Source organism: Oncorhynchus masou, chromosome 6 (assembly GCF_036934945.1).
Source record: "Oncorhynchus masou masou isolate Uvic2021 chromosome 6, UVic_Omas_1.1, whole genome shotgun sequence".
NCBI classification, from domain to species: Eukaryota; Metazoa; Chordata; class Actinopteri; order Salmoniformes; family Salmonidae; genus Oncorhynchus; species Oncorhynchus masou.
Genome location: NC_088217.1, coordinates 9,991,166 through 10,010,073, shown reverse-complemented (window position 1 = coordinate 10,010,073; position 18,908 = coordinate 9,991,166). Strand labels below are relative to the sequence as shown.

Sequence of the window (18,908 nt, the reverse complement as noted above, 5' to 3'; positions counted from 1 at the left end):
GAGGCTATATACAGTAGAGGCTATATACAGTAGAGAGGCTATATACAGTAGAGGCTATATACAGTAGAGGCTATATACAGTAGAGAGGCTATATACAGTAGAGAGGCTATATACAGTAGAGGCTATATACAGTAGAGGCTATAAACAGTCGAGAGGCTGTATAGAGGCACGGTTCCTCAGGCTGATTTGAGATAGTATGTACATGTAGATATGGAGAAAGTGACTACATTAAATAACCCTGCCCCTTTTTTGCACTATTCGTTAGAGCCTGTAAGTAAGCATTTCACTGTCGTCAACACCTGTTGTATTCAGCGTTTCACTGTAGTTAACACCTGTTGTATTCAGCATTTCACTGTAAGGTCTAGTAGACCTGTTGTATTCAGCATTTCACTGTAGTCTACACCTGTTGTATTCTGCGCACGTGACAAATACACTTTTATTTGATTTAATGTGGAGAAAATTAATTACTTGTCTTGGCCCGTTATTATAGTACCCAACCAATACTTTATCATAATGTGCTAGATACACCTGCACAAACACATAATATTGTTCCCACTCGATGTGCGTCATGAGTGTAATGAGCAGATATTTGATTGGCGACAGAGCGGGAGGGAGCTGGGAAGCGCAGCCGAGGATGATGGAGAGAGGGACTACCTACCGGAGGAGTGGCCTTCACGACCACCGGCCCAACATGCGGAGTTTGTTTATAACGTGTGGAACGCGACAATGTGGAGTCATCTCACGTCGCTTCTCTTTCTCAAACCCTGCGGCAGATCGTTTCACCCTGTCACTGTATCAGGAGCCCGTCTACGTTAGATTTGGACTGGAATAACTAATCTTCAGAAATCACTTTCAAGAAATAAAGAGTCTGGTAAGTTGCGGAAAAGTTTACTTTCTGACATTAACTTTGATTTTTGAAACGGCTCTTTCAATTTTGTGAGGCAGGCTATGAGGATATTGTTGGCAGGTAAGATCTGTAAAGCACATGATTTATGAGATTATGCTATACATATATTCTAGATCAATCAATAGCCTACCAAAATTATTTTACAATTTATTTTGCTCTGTTTATAAACGTGTAAACAGCCGAATATATTCCAATTTGTGTGACTGAGATTCAGGGAGAAGCTCATTGTCTACATTGAGACATTTACTATGTTGATTTTCGAGAAATATCCATTTACAATGGAAGATATTGAAGCTTAATAAAACACAGAGTAAATTTAGAACCTGTAGCATAGAGAATACAGTGAACCACTCCTAAAAAAAATCTCTGGTCCTGGCTGATATGAGTAAGGTGCAGTGACTGTCTATATGACATCCTGTTATGGTAGTTGACTCCTCTGTACAAACTGTCCGTCAGACTGTTGTTTAGTGCCTTTCCTCTGTGGCTACGTTGTGCCTTTCCTCTGTCTGTGACTGTGGCTACGTTGTGCCTTTCCTCTGTCTGTGACTGTGGCTACGTTGTGCCTTTCCTCTGTCTGTGACTGTGGCTACGTTGTGCCTTTCCTCTGTCTGTGGCTACGTTGTGCCTTTCCTCTGTCTGTGGCTACGTTGTGCCTTTCCTCAGTCTGTGACTGTGGCTACGTTGTGCCTTTCCTCTGTCTGTGACTGTGGCTACGTTGTGCCTTTCCTCTGTCTGTGACTGTGGCTACATTGTGCCTTTCCTCAGTCTGTGACTGTGGCTACGTTGTGCCTTTCCTCTGTCTGTGACTGTGGCTACATTGTGCCTTTCCTCTGTCTGTGGCTATGTTGTGCCTTTCCTCTGTCTGTGACTGTGGCTACATTGTGCCTTTCCTCTGTCTGTGACTGTGGCTACATTGTGCCTTTCCTCAGTCTGTGACTGTGGCTACGTTGTGCCTTTCCTCTGTCTGTGACTGTGGCTACGTTGTGCCTTTCCTCTGTCTGTGACTGTGGCTACGTTGTGCCTTTCCTCAGTCTGTGACTGTGGCTACGTTGTGCCTTTCCTCTGTCTGTGACTGTGGCTACGTTGTGCCTTTCCTCTGTCTGTGACTGTGGCTACGTTGTGCCTTTCCTCTGTCTGTGACTGTGGCTACGTTGTGCCTTTCCTCTGTCTGTGGCTACGTTGTGCCTTTCCTCAGTCTGTGACTGTGGCTACGTTGTGCCTTTCCTCTGTCTGTGGCTACGTTGTGCCTTTCCTCTGTCTGTGACTGTGGCTACGTTGTGCCTTTCCTCTGTCTGTGACTGTGGCTATGTTGTGCCTTTCCTCTGTGGCTACGTTGTGCCTTTCCTCTGTCTGTGACTGTGGCTACATTGTGCCTTTCCTCTGTCTGTGGCTATGTTGTGCCTTTCCTCTGTCTGTGACTGTGGCTACATTGTGCCTTTCCTCAGTCTGTGACTGTGGCTACGTTGTGCCTTTCCTCTGTCTGTGACTGTGGCTACGTTGTGCCTTTCCTCTGTCTGTGACTGTGGCTACGTTGTGCCTTTCCTCAGTCTGTGACTGTGGCTACATTGTGCCTTTCCTCTGTGGCTACGTTGTGCCTTTCCTCTGTCTGTGACTGTGGCTACGTTGCTTCCCTCTCTTTCCTATGACTGTATCTCTTATCTCAGTGCCACTGGAATAATAGTTTGAAGTAGGCACGGAACTTAACAAGGGAGAAGGGGAAAGATACTTTAACCTACTTGGATAGAGGGAGAGAGCGCGCGTGAGAGAAAGATGAAGAGAGCGAGCACACGTGCAAGAGAGAGAGCACGAGAGAGAGAGAAAGATGAAGAGAGAGCACACGTGCAAGAGAGAGAGAGAGAGAGAGAGAGAGAGAGAGAGAGAGAGAGAGAGAGAGAGAGAGAGAGAGAGAGAGAGAGAGAGAGAGAGAGAGAGAGAGAGAGAGAGAGAGAGAGAGAGAGAGAGAGAGAGAGAGAGAGAGAGAGAGAGAGAGAGCACTAGATGCTTGGAGAGTTTGAGTATGCTGTCGGTGACACATCAAATCAAAGTTTATTTGTCACGTGCACCGAATACAACAGGTGAAATTCTGAATACAACAGGTGGTGGACCTTACAGTGAAATGCTTACTTACAGGCTCTAACCAATAGTGCAAAAAAGGTATTAGGTGAACAATAGGTAAGTAAAGAAATAAAACAACAGTAAAAAGACAGGCTATATACAGTAGCGAGACTATAAAAGTAGAGAGGCTACATACAGACAACAGTTAGTCAGGCTGATTGAGGTAGTATGTACAGGAATGTATAGTTAAAGTGACTATGCATATATGATAAACATGTTAAACCTCTGATGTAGAGAGCTGCTCACTCTCCACAGTAGAGAACATCTAGCCAGGTACTTCACTACAGAGTCTCTATCTCCTTCACTCTCTACTGTAGAGAACATCTAGCCAAGTACTTCACTACAGAGTCTATGTACTTCACTCTCTACTGTAGAGAGCATCTAACCAGGTACGTCACTACAGAGTCTCTATGTACTTCACTCTCTACTGTAGAGAGCATCTAACCAGGTACGTCACTACAGAGTCTCTATGTACTTCACTCTCTACTGTAGAGAACATCTAACCAGGTACTTCACTACAGAGTCTCTATGTACTTCACTATCTACTGTAGAGAACATCTAACCAGGTACTTCACTACAGAGTCTCTATGTACTTCACTCTCTACTGTAGAGAACATCTAGCCAGGTACTTCACTACAGAGTCTCTATGTACTTCACTCTCTACTGTAGAGAACATCTAACCAGGTACTTCACTACAGAGTCTCTATCTCCTTCCCTCTCCACTGTAGAGAACATCTAACCAGGTACTTCACTACAGAGTCCCTATCTCCTTCACTCTCTACTGTAGAGAACATCTAGCCAGGTACTTCACTCTTTCAGTGGGTGCTCCAGTGCAGTGTTCACACTTCACAATGCTTATCTGGCCGGTGCCCTGCTCCAACGGTAACTGAGCTGCCTCGGCCACAAGCTAGCAAACAATAGCCGAGCTGATATACCCGATGAACATTGATTTATTTTTATCCTCCCATACACGAAGTCCTGTTATCTACATATTCCAAGCCATTGTTTGAAATTGAAACGCATTTCTGAGTTGATATTGAGTATCAATAGAACTGAATGAGAATAGAATGTCTACTTTGTCGTCCATTTTTGTGAGAAACAGAATTGCGTCCTCTGCATGTGTCAAAAATGGTACAACAAATAATATCTCTTCTCACGTTTACAATCTCTATTCGAGGGTGACATCGTGATGGAATTATCAATATATCTTATTTCCACGAGTGTCTGTTTGACATAAAGAGACAGATGTTTACAGGACCGTAGAGTGTCATATATCCATCAGCGTGGAATCATTCCCAGTAGCAAGCTACACAGCCTTCAAGACTGTTTGAGCATCGTTTACAACACATTTTTTATTTTACCTTTATTTAACTAGGCAAGTCATTTAAGAACAAATTCTTATTTTCAATGACAGCCTAGGAACAGTGGGTAAACTGCCTTGTTCAGGGGTAGAATGACAGATTTGTACCTTGTCAGCTCAGGGGTTTGAACTTGCAACCTTCCGGTTATGAGTCTAACGCCCTAACCACTAGGCTACCCTGTTGCCACCAACATGTCCCAGTATGCTTTGTGTTTACCGTAAACAAGCAGCTACAATAGTCATTTACAACATTTACAATGTCTACACTGTATTTCTGATCAATTTGATGTTATTTTAAATCGACAATTTATTTACAAAACATTTGCTTTTCTTTCAAAAATAAGGAAATTTCAAAGTGACCCCAAACTTTTGAATGGTAGTCTATGTATCATGTACTGTAGTCTATGTATCATGTAATGTAGTCTATATAACATGTACTGTAGTCTATGTATCATGTACTGTAGTCTATATACCATGTACTGTAGTCTATATACCATGTACTGTAGTCTATGTATCATGTACTGTAGTCTATATACCATGTACTGTCGTCTATGTATCATGTACTGTAGTCTATGTATCATGTACTGTAGTCTATGTATCATGTACTGTAGTCTATGTATCATGTAATGTAGTCTATATAACATGTACTGTAGTCTATGTATCATGTACTGTAGTCTATATACCATGTACTGTAGTCTATATACCATGTACTGTAGTCTATGTATCATGTACTGTAGTCTATATACCATGTACTGTCGTCTATGTATCATGTACTGTAGTCTATGTATCATGTACTGTAGTCTATGTATCATGTACTGTAGTCTATGTATCATGTACTGTAGTCTATGTATCATGTACTGTAGTCTATGTATCATGTACTGTAGTCTATGTATCATGTACTGTAGTCTATATACCATGTACTGTAGTCTATGTATCATGTACTGTAGTCTATATACCATGTACTGTAGTCTATGTATCATGTACTGTAGTCTATGTACCATGTACTGTAGTCTATGTACCACGTACTGTAGTCTATGTATCATGTACTGTAGTCTATGTACCATGTACTGTAGTCTATGTATCATGTACTGTAATCTATGTACCATGTAATGTAGTCTATGTACCATGTAATGTAGTCTATGTATCATGTACTGTAGTCTATATACCATGTACTGTAGTCTATGTATCATGTACTGTAGTCTATGTATCATGTACTGTAGTCTATGTATCATGTACTGTAGTCTATGTATCATGTACTGTAGTCTATGTATCATGTACTGTAGTCTATATACCATGTACTGTAGTCTATGTATCATGTACTGTAGTCTATGCACCATGTACTGTAGTCTATGTACTATGTACTGTAGTCTATGTATCATGTACTGTAGTCTATATACCATGTGCTGTAGTCTATGTACCATGTACTGTAGTCTATGTACCATGTACTGTAGTCTTTGTATCATGTACTGTAGTCTATATACCATGTACTGTAGTCTATGTATCATGTACTGTAGTCTATATACCATGTACTGTAGTCAATATACCATGTACTGTAGTCTATGTATCATGTACTGTAGTCTATGTATCATGTACTGTAGTTTTTTAATGTATCCTTTATTTAACTAGGCAAGTCGGTTAAGAACAAATTCTTATTTACCATGACGGCCTACCCTGGCAAAACCTGGACGACGCTGGGCCAATCGTGCGCCTCTCGCACTGAGCTGCAGTGCCTTAGACCACTGCACCATTCGGGAGCCCTATATTATATACTACTATATTATATACTATGTTATATACTAAATACTATACACTATACTATATATATACACTATGCTCCTCCATGTCCATGGTGTCATGAACCGGCTCAAAGTCCATAACAAAAAGGGAGACAACGTGGATATAAGAAATAACAAAATATATTTATTAACTAAAGTAAACTACATACAATGAGCAATGGTGTGTGTAGTCAGTAAGCAGTAGTGTAAGGGAGTGGTTGCGTGCATAAATGTGATGATGAGGGGTGTTGAAAAGTGTCAACGCAAACAAACGAAAACAGACACAAAAATGCCACAACCAAAATCTATCAGTGTGTCTGCACGAAGAGAGTCTCCCCAATGAATGGGGAAGAGGTGCATTTATCTCATTCGCTGACGACCCTCCCGGCTCCGCCCACCGACATCCCATTAAAGGAAAACAAGAGAAAAGAGAAAGAATTCGGCAGACGGAGTGGGAGGGTCAATACACTCTCTCCCACTTTTTCCTCCTCTTTGTCTCTGACGTGTAGTTTCATCATGATAATAGAGACTACAGCCAGATCTGAGCTAGTCATGGGCAATAACTACTTGTAGGGGCTCGGGTGTTGTAACATGAGTTGTAACATACGTACAGTGTTACACCATTCCCTCATCAACACAAAGACTGAGATATTTACTCATTTAAAAACTGCCACGTTGAGAGATGATCTGTTCTTATCCAATAAACGATGGTACACGTTACTGAGAGGTCTCCGGTGTATTAGAACCAGAACCCGGTGACCAGAACCTGCTAATGTGTTCTCTTCCTCTCCAGGTCCAGTTCATTGATTTTACCTAAGGGGACTATGCCAGGGCTCAGAGGTTACAGGCTAGTCTGAGGCTGGGCTGACAGGGTCTGAAAATGTGTCCAAAATACCACAATAGTACCTATTTAGTGCACTACTTTTGACTAGAGCCTTATACGACCCTGGTCAAAAGTAGGGCACGATATAGGACACAGCCTGAGGCTGAGCCGGACTTAGAATGGACTTTGAGGGGTCTGAATCTAGAGGCTAGGCTGGAGGTCAGTCTGTCTGTTGGGACACCTCCAGTCCTCTATTGCCAGTCAGCGAAGCACACTGGGCGGCAGGTTTTGTTCCTCAAATTAACCCAGAGGTCCCATGCACATCTCATGGGACCAGCTCTCTGATCTTACCCTCCCTATATCTCTCCCAGCACTCCATCCCTCCACCCCCCCTCCCCATGCCCCAGCTACCTCCCTCTGGCTTGCTGCTACTCCGTCAGGGACTAGGTAGAACTCCGGGTCTGGTTCTCCTCACAACAGGGTAGAGCTCTGGGTCTGGTTCTCCTCACAGCAGACTGACAGATCTGCAGTGGAAAGGGAGGGAAGGCTGAGGAAAGAGTGAGAGAAGGATGAGGGGGGAGGGAGAGGGGGACAGAGCGAGAGAGAGAGAGAGATGAAGGGGGAGGGAGAGAAAGATGATGGAGGGAGGGAGAGGGGGGCAGTGAGAGAGAGAGAGAGATGAAGGGGGAGAGAGAGATGAGGAAGGGAGGGAGGGAGGGAGATGAGGGAGGGAGGGAGAGGAGGAGAGAGAGAGAGAGATGAAGGGGGTTTGATGAAGGGATGAGTATTACATGTTGTATTGTCTTTCTAGTTCAGGTCCTACAGTCAGAGTATAAATCTAGAACCAGTAGAACATATTGAATATGTAACATTATCTATAAAACTATATTGGCTCTTGTCTATAAAACATATCATATTGCCTCTTTAAACACTGCAAGACCATGGCACTGTGGGTCTGTAGGAAAGACAGATAGATGCTGCTGGGTGGTTTATAGTCAAGACGGGGTCCTGGGTCCTTCTCATTGTTTCAGTATGTGTCAGGCGGGCAGGTATAAACCAGCCCTTATTACTGCTGCCTAAGGATGGCGAGAGAGAGAGATATGGGTTGAGAGAGAGAGCGTGAGAGAGGAGGAGAATGAAAGAGAGTGAAAGATAGGGGGGAGGAAGTTAAAAAACAGAGAGACTGTAGGTTAAACAGAGAGATTGTAGGTTAAACAGAGAGACTGTAGTTTAAACAGAGAGACTGTAGGTATCAAGTACCCCTGTTTTCACTTCGATGAGGAAAGCTAGGAAGTGTTTATTTCCTAAACGTCTCAGTTGTATATTTTGATTTAATTGATTTAAAACATGCTATTTCAAATATTTAATTTAACTGTTTTTTAAGGTCTGTTTCAGTCAGAGGTGGCCTACCGTCTGTTTCAGTCAGAGGTGGTTACCGACTGTTTCAGTCAGAGGTGGTTACCGACTGTTTCAGTCAGAGGTGGTTACCGACTGTTTCAGTCAGAGGTGGTGTACCGACTGTTTCAGTCAGAGGTGGTGTACCGACTGTTTCAGTCAGAGGTGGTTACCGACTGTTTCAGTCAGAGGTGGTTACCGACTGTTTCAGTCAGAGGTGGTGTACCGACTGTTTCAGTCAGAGGTGGTGTACCGACTGTTTCAGTCAGAGGTGGTTACCGACTGTTTCAGTCAGAGGTGGTTACCGACTGTTTCAGTCAGTCAGAGGTGGTGTACCGACTGTTTCAGTCAGAGGTGGTTACCGACTGTTTCAGTCAGAGGTGGTTACCGACTGTTTCAGTCAGAGGTGGTGTACCGACTGTTTCAGTCAGAGGTGGTGTACCGACTGTTTCAGTCAGAGGTGGTGTACCGACTGTTTCAGTCAGAGGTGGTGTACCGACTGTTTCAGTCAGAGGTGGTTACCGACTGTTTCAGTCAGAGGTGGTGTACCGACTGTTTCAGTCAGAGGTGGTGTACCGACTGTTTCAGTCAGAGGTGGTGTACTGACTGTTTCAGTCAGAGGTGGTGTACCGACTGTTTCAGTCAGAGGTGGTGTACCGACTGTTTCAGTCAGAGGTGGTTACCGACTGTTTCAGTCAGTCAGAGGTGGAGTACCGACTGTTTCAGTCAGAGGTGGTTACCGACTGTTTCAGTCAGAGGTGGTGTACCGTCTGTTTCAGTCAGAGGTGGTGTACCGACTGTTTCAGTCAGAGGTGGTGTACCGACTGTTTCAGTCAGAGGTGGTGTACCGACTGTTTCAGTCAGTCAGAGGTGGTTACTGACTGTTTCAGTCAGTCAGAGGTGGTGTACCGTCTGTTTCAGTCAGAGGTGGTTACCGACTGTTTCAGTCAGTCAGAGGTGGTTACCGACTGTTTCAGTCAGAGGTGTTGTACCGACTGTTTCAGTCAGTCAGAGGTGTTGTACCGTCTGTTTCAGTCAGAGGTGGTTACCGACTGTTTCAGTCAGTCAGAGGTGGTGTACCGACTGTTTCAGTCAGAGGTGGTGTACCGACTGTTTCAGTCAGAGGTGGTGTACCGACTGTTTCAGTCAGAGGTGGTGTACCGACTGTTTCAGTCAGTCAGAGGTGGTTACTGACTGTTTCAGTCAGTCAGAGGTGGTTACCGACTGTTTCAGTCAGAGGTGGTGTACCGACTGTTTCAGTCAGAGGTGGTGTACCGTCTGTATCAGTCAGAGGTGGTTACTGACTGTTTCAGTCAGAGGTGGTTACTGACTGTTTCAGTCAGTCAGAGGTGGTGTACCGTCTGTATCAGTCAGAGGTGGTTACTGACTGTTTCAGTCAGTCAGAGGTGGTGTACCGACTGTTTCAGTCAGAGGTGGTGTACCGACTGTTTCAGTCAGAGGTGGTGTACCGACTGTTTCAGTCAGTCAGAGGTGGTGTACCGACTGTTTCAGTCAGAGGTGGTGTACCGACTGTTTCAGTCAGAGGTGGTGTACCGACTGTTTCAGTCAGAGGTGGTGTACCGACTGTTTCAGTCAGAGGTGGTTACCGACTGTTTCAGTCAGAGGTGGTTACCGACTGTTTCAGTCAGAGGTGGTTACCGACTGTTTCAGTCAGAGGTGGTGTACCGACTGTTTCAGTCAGAGGTGGTTACCGACTGTTTCAGTCAGAGGTGGTGTACTGACTGTTTCAGTCAGAGGTGGTGTACTGACTGTTTCAGTCAGAGGTGGTGTACTGACTGTTTCAGTCAGAGGTGGTGTACTGACTGTTTCAGTCAGAGGTGGTGTACTGACTGTTTCAGTCAGTCAGAGGTGGTGTACTGACTGTTTCAGTCAGTCAGAGGTGGTGTACCGACTGTTTCAGCCAGAGGTGGTGTACCGTCTGTATCAGTCAGAGGTGGTTACTGACTGTTTCAGTCAGAGGTGGTTACCGACTGTTTCAGTCAGTCAGAGGTGGTGTACCGACTGTTTCAGTCAGAGGTGGTGTACCGTCTGTTTCAGTCAGAGGTGGTTACCGACTGTTTCAGTCAGTCAGAGGTGTTGTACCGACTGTTTCAGTCAGAGGTGGTTACCGACTGTTTCAGTCAGAGGTGGTTACCGACTGTTTCAGTCAGAGGTGGTGTACCGACTGTTTCAGTCAGAGGTGGTGTACCGACTGTTTCAGTCAGAGGTGGTGTACCGACTGTTTCAGTCAGAGGTGGTGTACCGACTGTTTCAGTCAGAGGTGGTTACTGACTGTTTCAGTCAGAGGTGGTTACCGACTGTTTCAGTCAGAGGTGGTGTACCGTCTGTATCAGTCAGAGGTGGTTACTGACTGTTTCAGTCAGAGGTGGTTACTGACTGTTTCAGTCAGTCAGAGGTGGTTACCGACTGTTTCAGTCAGTCAGAGGTGGTTACCGACTGTTTCAGTCAGAGGTGGTGTACCGACTGTTTCAGTCAGAGGTGGTTACCGACTGTTTCAGTCAGTCAGAGGTGGTTACCGACTGTTTCAGTCAGTCAGAGGTGGTTACCGACTGTTTCAGTCAGAGGTGGTTACCGACTGTATCAGTCAGAGGTGGCCTACCGTCTGTTTCAGTCAGAGGTGGTGTACCGACTGTATCAGTCAGAGGTGGTTACCGACTGTTTCAGTCAGAGGTGGTTACTGACTGTTTCAGTCAGAGGTGGTGTACCGACTGTTTCAGTCAGAGGTGGTGTACCGTCTGTTTCAGTCAGAGGTGGTTACCGACTGTTTCAGTCAGAGGTGGTGTACCGACTGTTTCAGTCAGAGGTGGTTACCGACTGTTTCAGTCAGAGGTGGTTACCGACTGTTTCAGTCAGAGGTGGTTACCGACTGTTTCAGTCAGAGGTGGTGTACCGACTGTTTCAGTCAGAGGTGGTTACCGACTGTTTCAGTCAGAGGTGTTGTACCGACTGTTTCAGTCAGAGGTGGTGTACTGACTGTTTCAGTCAGAGGTGGTGTACTGACTGTTTCAGTCAGAGGTGGTGTACTGACTGTTTCAGTCAGAGGTGGTGTACTGACTGTTTCAGTCAGAGGTGGTGTACTGACTGTTTCAGTCAGTCAGAGGTGGTGTACTGACTGTTTCAGTCAGTCAGAGGTGGTGTACCGACTGTTTCAGCCAGAGGTGGTGTACCGTCTGTATCAGTCAGAGGTGGTTACTGACTGTTTCAGTCAGAGGTGGTTACCGACTGTTTCAGTCAGTCAGAGGTGGTGTACCGACTGTTTCAGTCAGAGGTGGTGTACCGTCTGTTTCAGTCAGAGGTGGTTACCGACTGTTTCAGTCAGTCAGAGGTGTTGTACCGACTGTTTCAGTCAGAGGTGGTTACCGACTGTTTCAGTCAGAGGTGGTTACCGACTGTTTCAGTCAGAGGTGGTGTACCGACTGTTTCAGTCAGAGGTGGTGTACCGACTGTTTCAGTCAGAGGTGGTGTACCGACTGTTTCAGTCAGAGGTGGTGTACCGACTGTTTCAGTCAGAGGTGGTTACTGACTGTTTCAGTCAGAGGTGGTTACCGACTGTTTCAGTCAGAGGTGGTGTACCGTCTGTATCAGTCAGAGGTGGTTACTGACTGTTTCAGTCAGAGGTGGTTACTGACTGTTTCAGTCAGTCAGAGGTGGTTACCGACTGTTTCAGTCAGTCAGAGGTGGTTACCGACTGTTTCAGTCAGAGGTGGTGTACCGACTGTTTCAGTCAGAGGTGGTGTACCGTCTGTTTCAGTCAGAGGTGGTGTACCGACTGTTTCAGTCAGAGGTGGTGTACCGTCTGTTTCAGTCAGAGGTGGTGTACCGTCTGTATCAGTCAGAGGTGGTTACTGACTGTTTCAGTCAGAGGTGGTGTACCGACTGTTTCAGTCAGAGGTGGTGTACCGACTGTTTCAGTCAGTCAGAGGTGGTTACCGACTGTTTCAGTCAGAGGTGGTTACCGACTGTTTCAGTCAGAGGTGGTGTACTGACTGTTTCAGTCAGAGGTGTTGTACCGACTGTTTCAGTCAGAGGTGGTTACCGACTGTTTCAGTCAGAGGTGGTGTACCGACTGTTTCAGTCAGAGGTGGTGTACCGTCTGTATCAGTCAGAGGTGGTTACTGACTGTTTCAGTCAGTCAGAGGTGGTTACCGACTGTTTCAGTCAGAGGTGGTGTACCGACTGTTTCAGTCAGAGGTGGTGTACCGACTGTTTCAGTCAGAGGTGGTTACCGACTGTTTCAGTCAGAGGTGGTTACTGACTGTTTCAGTCAGAGGTGGTTACCGACTGTTTCAGTCAGAGGTGGTGTACCGTCTGTATCAGTCAGAGGTGGTGTACCGACTGTTTCAGTCAGAGGTGGTGTACCGTCTGTTTCAGTCAGAGGTGGTGTACCGACTGTTTCAGTCAGAGGTGGTGTACCGACTGTTTCAGTCAGAGGTGGTGTACCGTCTGTTTCAGTCAGAGGTGGTGTACCGACTGTTTCAGTCAGTCAGAGGTGGTGTACCGACTGTTTCAGTCAGAGGTGGTTACCGACTGTTTCAGCCAGAGGTGGTGTACCAGCTGTCTATAGGCATGACAGAGTTTTATACGCTCCTGTTTAAATCATTCATCAAATTAATTGATTGATTATTTTTATTAGTGTAATTGGGAGAACACCCTAATTCAGCTGCATAGCGTGTGTGTGTTTAAGTATCAATCAGATGGAATTTCAGCCTCAGACTCCCAGCTGTGTCTGTGACAGCGCGTTGAAGAATAGAGTCCCATGTCCTCCTCCAACTCCGATTGGTTACAGTATTCTTTATGTAGAGCGATTTAGGTGACTTACATCTACATTCCTCCTCGTTTCCCCTCTGGGTTATTAGGCATGCTTCTATAAATCATGGGATTATACAGTTGTGATATAAACCAGACCAGCTGACATGTTCATAATATAATACAAAACCTCACTACCCACTTATACATATGTTGCATCTTAATTTGATCATCAAGATGTTTCAGGAAATTAAAACTTCTAAAGTTTGTAATTACCATTTTAAAAATGTATCAAACCCTACCAAAAAAAAAGTCCATTAATTATAATCCACATCATATTTCACATTACATGCAGAATTATTTTCCTTCTGTGAGAAACTGAGTCAAATTAAGATATCGCATCTGTAGTACTACTCCCTGTATCCTGTTTCCTTAGGGTAGCGCTGGGGTATGGGTACGTTCTGTCCACTGGTTCTCGCTGAACATAAAGAGAGGAAGTGGGACGTTCTCAGGAGTGGTTGTCGTTTGCTGTGTGTGAACAAAGCTTGTATTGGGAAGGCGTAATAACATTAGCAAGTGCATGTTACATGACAGTCCAGTCAAGGCTTTGTGATTATTGGGATGGTACACGCACTGTTTATTTTGTGTTCCTTCCTTTCCTGCTGTTTCCTGTGTGTGTGTGTGTGTGTGTGTGTGTGTGTGTGTGTGTGTGTGTGTGTGTGTGTGTGTGTGTGTGCACGAGAGAGAGAGACCACCCAACCAGGATGTCACTAGTGTCCCCTCTCTCTCTAGACAGTGCAGGAGCAAAGCTGTTGGCCTGTTCCTTCCGATGATACAACAGAAGCAATGCAAAAAGTAGCTGGATCATGTTAAGGCATTCTCTTCCGCTGCTCTTCTCACACAGGACACACACTGGCTGGAATGCAACTGTTAAAACATAATGAGACGCACCAGCAGCTCACCGGACTTGAGTACTGGCACCTCAAAATGTTCTACTGCTTGAGCTCCTGTTCCTCTGATAGAATATGAGCACAGAAGGATTGAGGAGTTCCTGTACCTAAATATAAACAGTACCTGTACACAAAATGAATACTGGAACCTGTTTCAGTCCAAGACCAGCATAGATACACATGCAGGGTTAGAATGGAAAGGTAGGCAGGGATGGAAGGTAGGTAGGCAGAGAAGGTAGGTAGGTATGGATGGAAGGAAGGCAGTCAGAGAAGGTAGGTAGGTAGGTATGGAAGGTAGGTAGGTATGGAAGGTAGGTATGGATAGAAGGTAGGTAGGCAGGGATGGAAGGTAGGTAGGCAAGGATGGAAGGTAGGTAGGCAGGGATGGAAGGTAGGCAGGGATGGAAGGTAGGCAGAGATGGAAGGTAGGTAGGCAGAGAAGGTAGGTAGGTAGGTATGGAAGGTAGGTAGGCAGAGAAGGTAGGTAGGTATGGATGGAAGGTAGGTAGGTATGGATAGAAGGTAGGTATCCAGGGATAAAAGGTAGGTAGGCAGGGATGGAAGGTAGGTAGACAGGGATGGAAGGTAGGTAGGCAGGGATGGAAGGTAGGTAGGGATGGAAGGTAGGTAGGGATGGAAGGTAGGTAGGCAGAGATGGATGGTAGGCGGGGATGGATGGTAAGTAGGCAGGGATGGAAGGTAGGTAGGCAGGGATGGAAGGTAGGTAGGCAGGGATGGAAGGTAGGTAGGCAGGGATGGAAGGTAGGTAGGTAGGGATGGAAGGTAGGTAGGGATGGAAGGTAGGTAGGGATGGAAGGTAGGTAGGCAGAGATGGATGGTAGGCGGGGATGGATGTTAAGTAGGCAGGGATGGAAGGTAGGTAGGCAGAGATGGATGGTAGGCGGGGATGGAAGGTAGGTAGGCAGGGATGGAAGGTAGGGAGGGATGGAAGGTAGGTAGGCAGGGATGGAAGGTAGGTAGGTATGCAGAGAAGGTAGGTAGGTTGGTATGGAAGGTAGGTAGGGATGGAAGGTAGGTATGCAGAGAAGGTAGGTAGGTAGGTATGGAAGGTAGGTAGGCAGAGAAGGTAGGTAGGTATGGATGGAAGGTAGGTAGGTATGGATAGAAGGTAGGTAGGCAGGGATAGAAGGTAGGTAGGCAGGGATGGAAGGTAGGTAGGCAGGGATGGAAGGTAGGTAGGCAGAGATGGAAGGCAGGTAGGCAGGGATGGAAGGTAGGTAGGCAGGGATGGAAGGCAGGTAGGTAGGTATGGAAGGTAGGCAGGGATGGAAGGAAGGTAGGGATGGAAGGTAGGTAGGTAGGCAGGGATGGAAGGTAGGTAGGGATGGAAGGTAGGTAGGTATGTAGGTAGGTATGGAAGGTAGGCAGGGATGGAAGGAAGGTAGGGATGGAAGGTAGGTAGGTAGGCAGGGATGGAAGGTAGGTAGGTATGGAAGGTAGGCAGGGATGGAAGGAAGGTAGGGATGGAAGGTAGGTAGGTAGGTAGGCAGGGATGGAAGGTAGGTAGGGATGGAAGGTAGGCAGGTAGGGATGGAAGGTAGGTAGGCAGGGATGGAAGGTAGGTAGGTAGGTATGGAAGGTAGGCAGGTAGGGATGGAAGGTAGGTAGGTAGGTAGGTAGGTATGGTAGGTAGGCAGGGATGGAAGGTAGACAGAGATGGAAGGTAGGTAGGCAGGGATGGATGGTAGGTAGGGATGGAAGGTAGGTAGGCAGGGATGAAAGGTAGGTAGGGATGGAAGGTAGGCAGAGATGGAAGGTAGGCAGAGATGGAAGGTAGGTAGGCAGGGATGGATGGTAGGTAGGCAGGGATGGAAGGTAGGTAGGGATGGAAGGTAGGTAGCAGGCAGGGATGGAAGGTCGGCAGGCAGGGATGGTAGACAGGTAGGGATGGAAGGTAGGCAGGTATGTAAGGTAGGCTGGGATGGTAGGTTGGCCAGGGATGGTAGGTAGGCAGGTATGTAAGGTAGGTAGGGATGTTAATGTCAATAGAAAAGTTTAAACTCTGATTCCTGTCAAAAGCCTCTTAGAACAGGACATTGCTTTGTGTCTTCATTAGTCTGTGACTTGAAATTACTAGATATAAACAAATTAATGTGTTGATTGAGACTAATATGGTATTGTTTTCACTCCATTTTGAGTGTGTCACATGGCCTTCATCACCTTTACTATTTAAACTAACTTAACCTTCACTGCTTTAGTCTAAACTGGGCTGTCGGCAGTGGTATCTCTCCTAGGTTTTATGGTGTCATTCTCAGCTGAGGTGTTACCCTTCAATTGTGTGTCTGGAACTCTTTGCTCGGGCCTGGTCTGTAATGCCAGGTGACGACAGACACGGATCAGTCTGTCAGCTAGTTCACAGACAACGGGTTAGAGCTACTGATTGACTACTTACAGGAGATCTCTCTCTCTCTCTAGCCCTTTTTACATAAGCAGATGTCACAAAGTACTAATACAGAATCCCAGCATTAAAACCCCAAACAGAAAAGCAATGCAGAGGCACGGTGGCTAGGAAAAACTCCTTAGAAAGGCAGGAACCTAAGAAGAAACCTAGAGAGGAACCAGGCTTTGAGGGGTGGCCAGTCCTCTTCTGGCTGTGCCGGGTAGAGATTATAAGAGTACATCGTTCTTCAATATTTTCAAACATTCATAGAAGATCAGCAGGGTCAAATAATAATCACAGTGGTTGTAAAGGGTGCAACAGGTCAGCACCTCAGGAGTAAAATGTCAGTTGGCTTTTCAAAGCCGAGCATTCAGTGGTCGAGACAACACAGTAGGTGCGGTAGAGAGAGAGAGAGGAAGGGAGGGGCGAGAGGGTAGAACAGCAGGTCCGGGACAAAGTAGCACGTCCGGTGAACAGGTCAGGGTTCCATAGCCGCAGTCAGAACAGTTGAAACTGGAGCTGCGGATTGACAAGGTGGATTGGGGACAGCCAGGAGACATCAGGCCAGGTAGTCCTGAGGCATGGTCCTAGGGCTCAGGTATTTTTTTGTCTTGGGGTGTTCAGTGATAATTGTCTATAATTACCCCTGCTCAACAGCTGAGTTATAGGGTGAGGGTTTTAGCCTCCAGAAAAAGCCCACAGCTGAAATGCTGTTGGTCTTCATGTTTTGTTGATCAACTGAAAGGAAAGTGTTTTACTATCAGGTGTTCTGTTTGCTAAGTACTATGGTCCTGATCAAATATTATCTTTCATTTGACAGATAACACTATCTTCATCATATATGGAATGTTATCTGCAGATTTGGGAGCACACACTGTATTCAAATCCACATGTGAAAGTGTTATGTTGTTACGGAAAAATTAAGAAATAAAAAACAGGTTTAGAGACAGAAATTAAGTTTATAATTGTGAGTTTTATGGAGAGAGTAGCAATCTGGAGAGAGCAGGTATGAGAGAGTAGCAATCTGGAGAGGGCGGCAATCTGGAGAGGGCGGCAATCTGGAGAGGGCGGCAATCTGGAGAGAGTGGCAATCTGGAGAGAGTGGCAATCTGGAGAGCGTGGCAATCTGGAGAGAGTGGCAATCTGGAGAGAGTGGCAATCTGGAGAGAGTGGCAATCTGGAGAGAGTGGCAATCTGGAGAGTGTGGCAATCTGGAGAGTGTGGCAATCTGGAGAGAGTGGCAATCTCAAATAAGATTTGACCGTTCAGACACAAATTGCATGGCCAGAATCAGATTTGAATCTGACTTCAAACCACCTACTGTAGTGCTTGTCTTCGTCCTCCTCTGACGAGGAGTAAGAAATGTGACACCAATGCGCAGCGTGGTAGGTGTCCATATTGTATTTAATATGAATACTTGAACAAAAACAATAAAATGACAAAAACGAACAGTCTTGAACGGTGAAGCAAAATACAGAACATAAAATAATCACCCACAAAACAAGGGTGAAAACAGTATGGTTCAGTAACTATGGTTCTCAATCAGGGACAACGATTGACAGCTGCCTCTGATTGAGAACCATACCAGGCCAAACACAGAAATCCCAAATCATATAAAAAAGAACATAGACTACCCACCCCAACTCACGCCCTGACCATACTAAAACAAAGACAAAACAAAAGGAACTAAGGTCAGAGCGTGACACCTACGTAGGTGGTCCTCTAAATGACATCATATTGTTTTGATAATGTCATGTAAAATAACACACACACACACACACACACACACACACACACACACACACACACACACACACACACACACACACACACACACACACACACACACACACACACACACACACACACACACACACACACACACCTCAAAGAGGCCAAGGCGGCAGCTCTGAGGAACAATGGCTAACAAAAATAAATGCATTCATGTCAAGCACATTGTCCTGCTACGTCTAAGGATGGGGAATCGTAACAGGGTATTTGCGTAGCTCTCTAACCATAACACCACATGACAGTGTCAGACCTCAGCAACACGTAACAGAATGACAAATCTGGAGCATGTTTTTTTTCCCTTGTTGGGAGCATCATGTGTGTGTTGCTCTACGTTTAAAAAAAAATACAATATATACAATTGTAATTTAGCAGACACTCTCATCCAGAGCAATTTACACTATAGAGTACATACATTTTCATACTGGTCCCCCATGGGAATCAAACTCACAACCCTGGCATTGCAAGCACCATGCTACACAGGACTTCTGTGTGGTTGTGTTATGTTGTATGGTGTTGTGTTGTATGGTGTTGTGTTGTGTGGTGTTGTGTTGTATGGTGTTGTGTTGTGTGGTGTTGTGTGGTGTTGTGTTGTATGGTGTTGTGTTGTATGGTGTTGTGTTGTAT

At 45.6% G+C, this 18,908-nt stretch overlaps 1 protein-coding gene across 1 annotated transcript in view; it reads left to right on the top strand.

The window, feature by feature from the left end:
* The first annotated feature begins 676 nt into the window (after positions 1 to 676).
* Positions 677 to 18,908, top strand: part of LOC135541242 (semaphorin-3D-like) — a 136,395-nt gene continuing 118,163 nt past the window's right edge. Inside the window, exons 1-2 of the mRNA XM_064967342.1 lie at positions 677 to 871; positions 3,340 to 3,411. Coding sequence (XP_064823414.1) covers positions 3,374 to 3,411 — 38 coding nt within the window. The 5' untranslated portion in view covers positions 677 to 871; positions 3,340 to 3,373. The remainder of the gene's footprint in view (positions 872 to 3,339; positions 3,412 to 18,908) is intronic.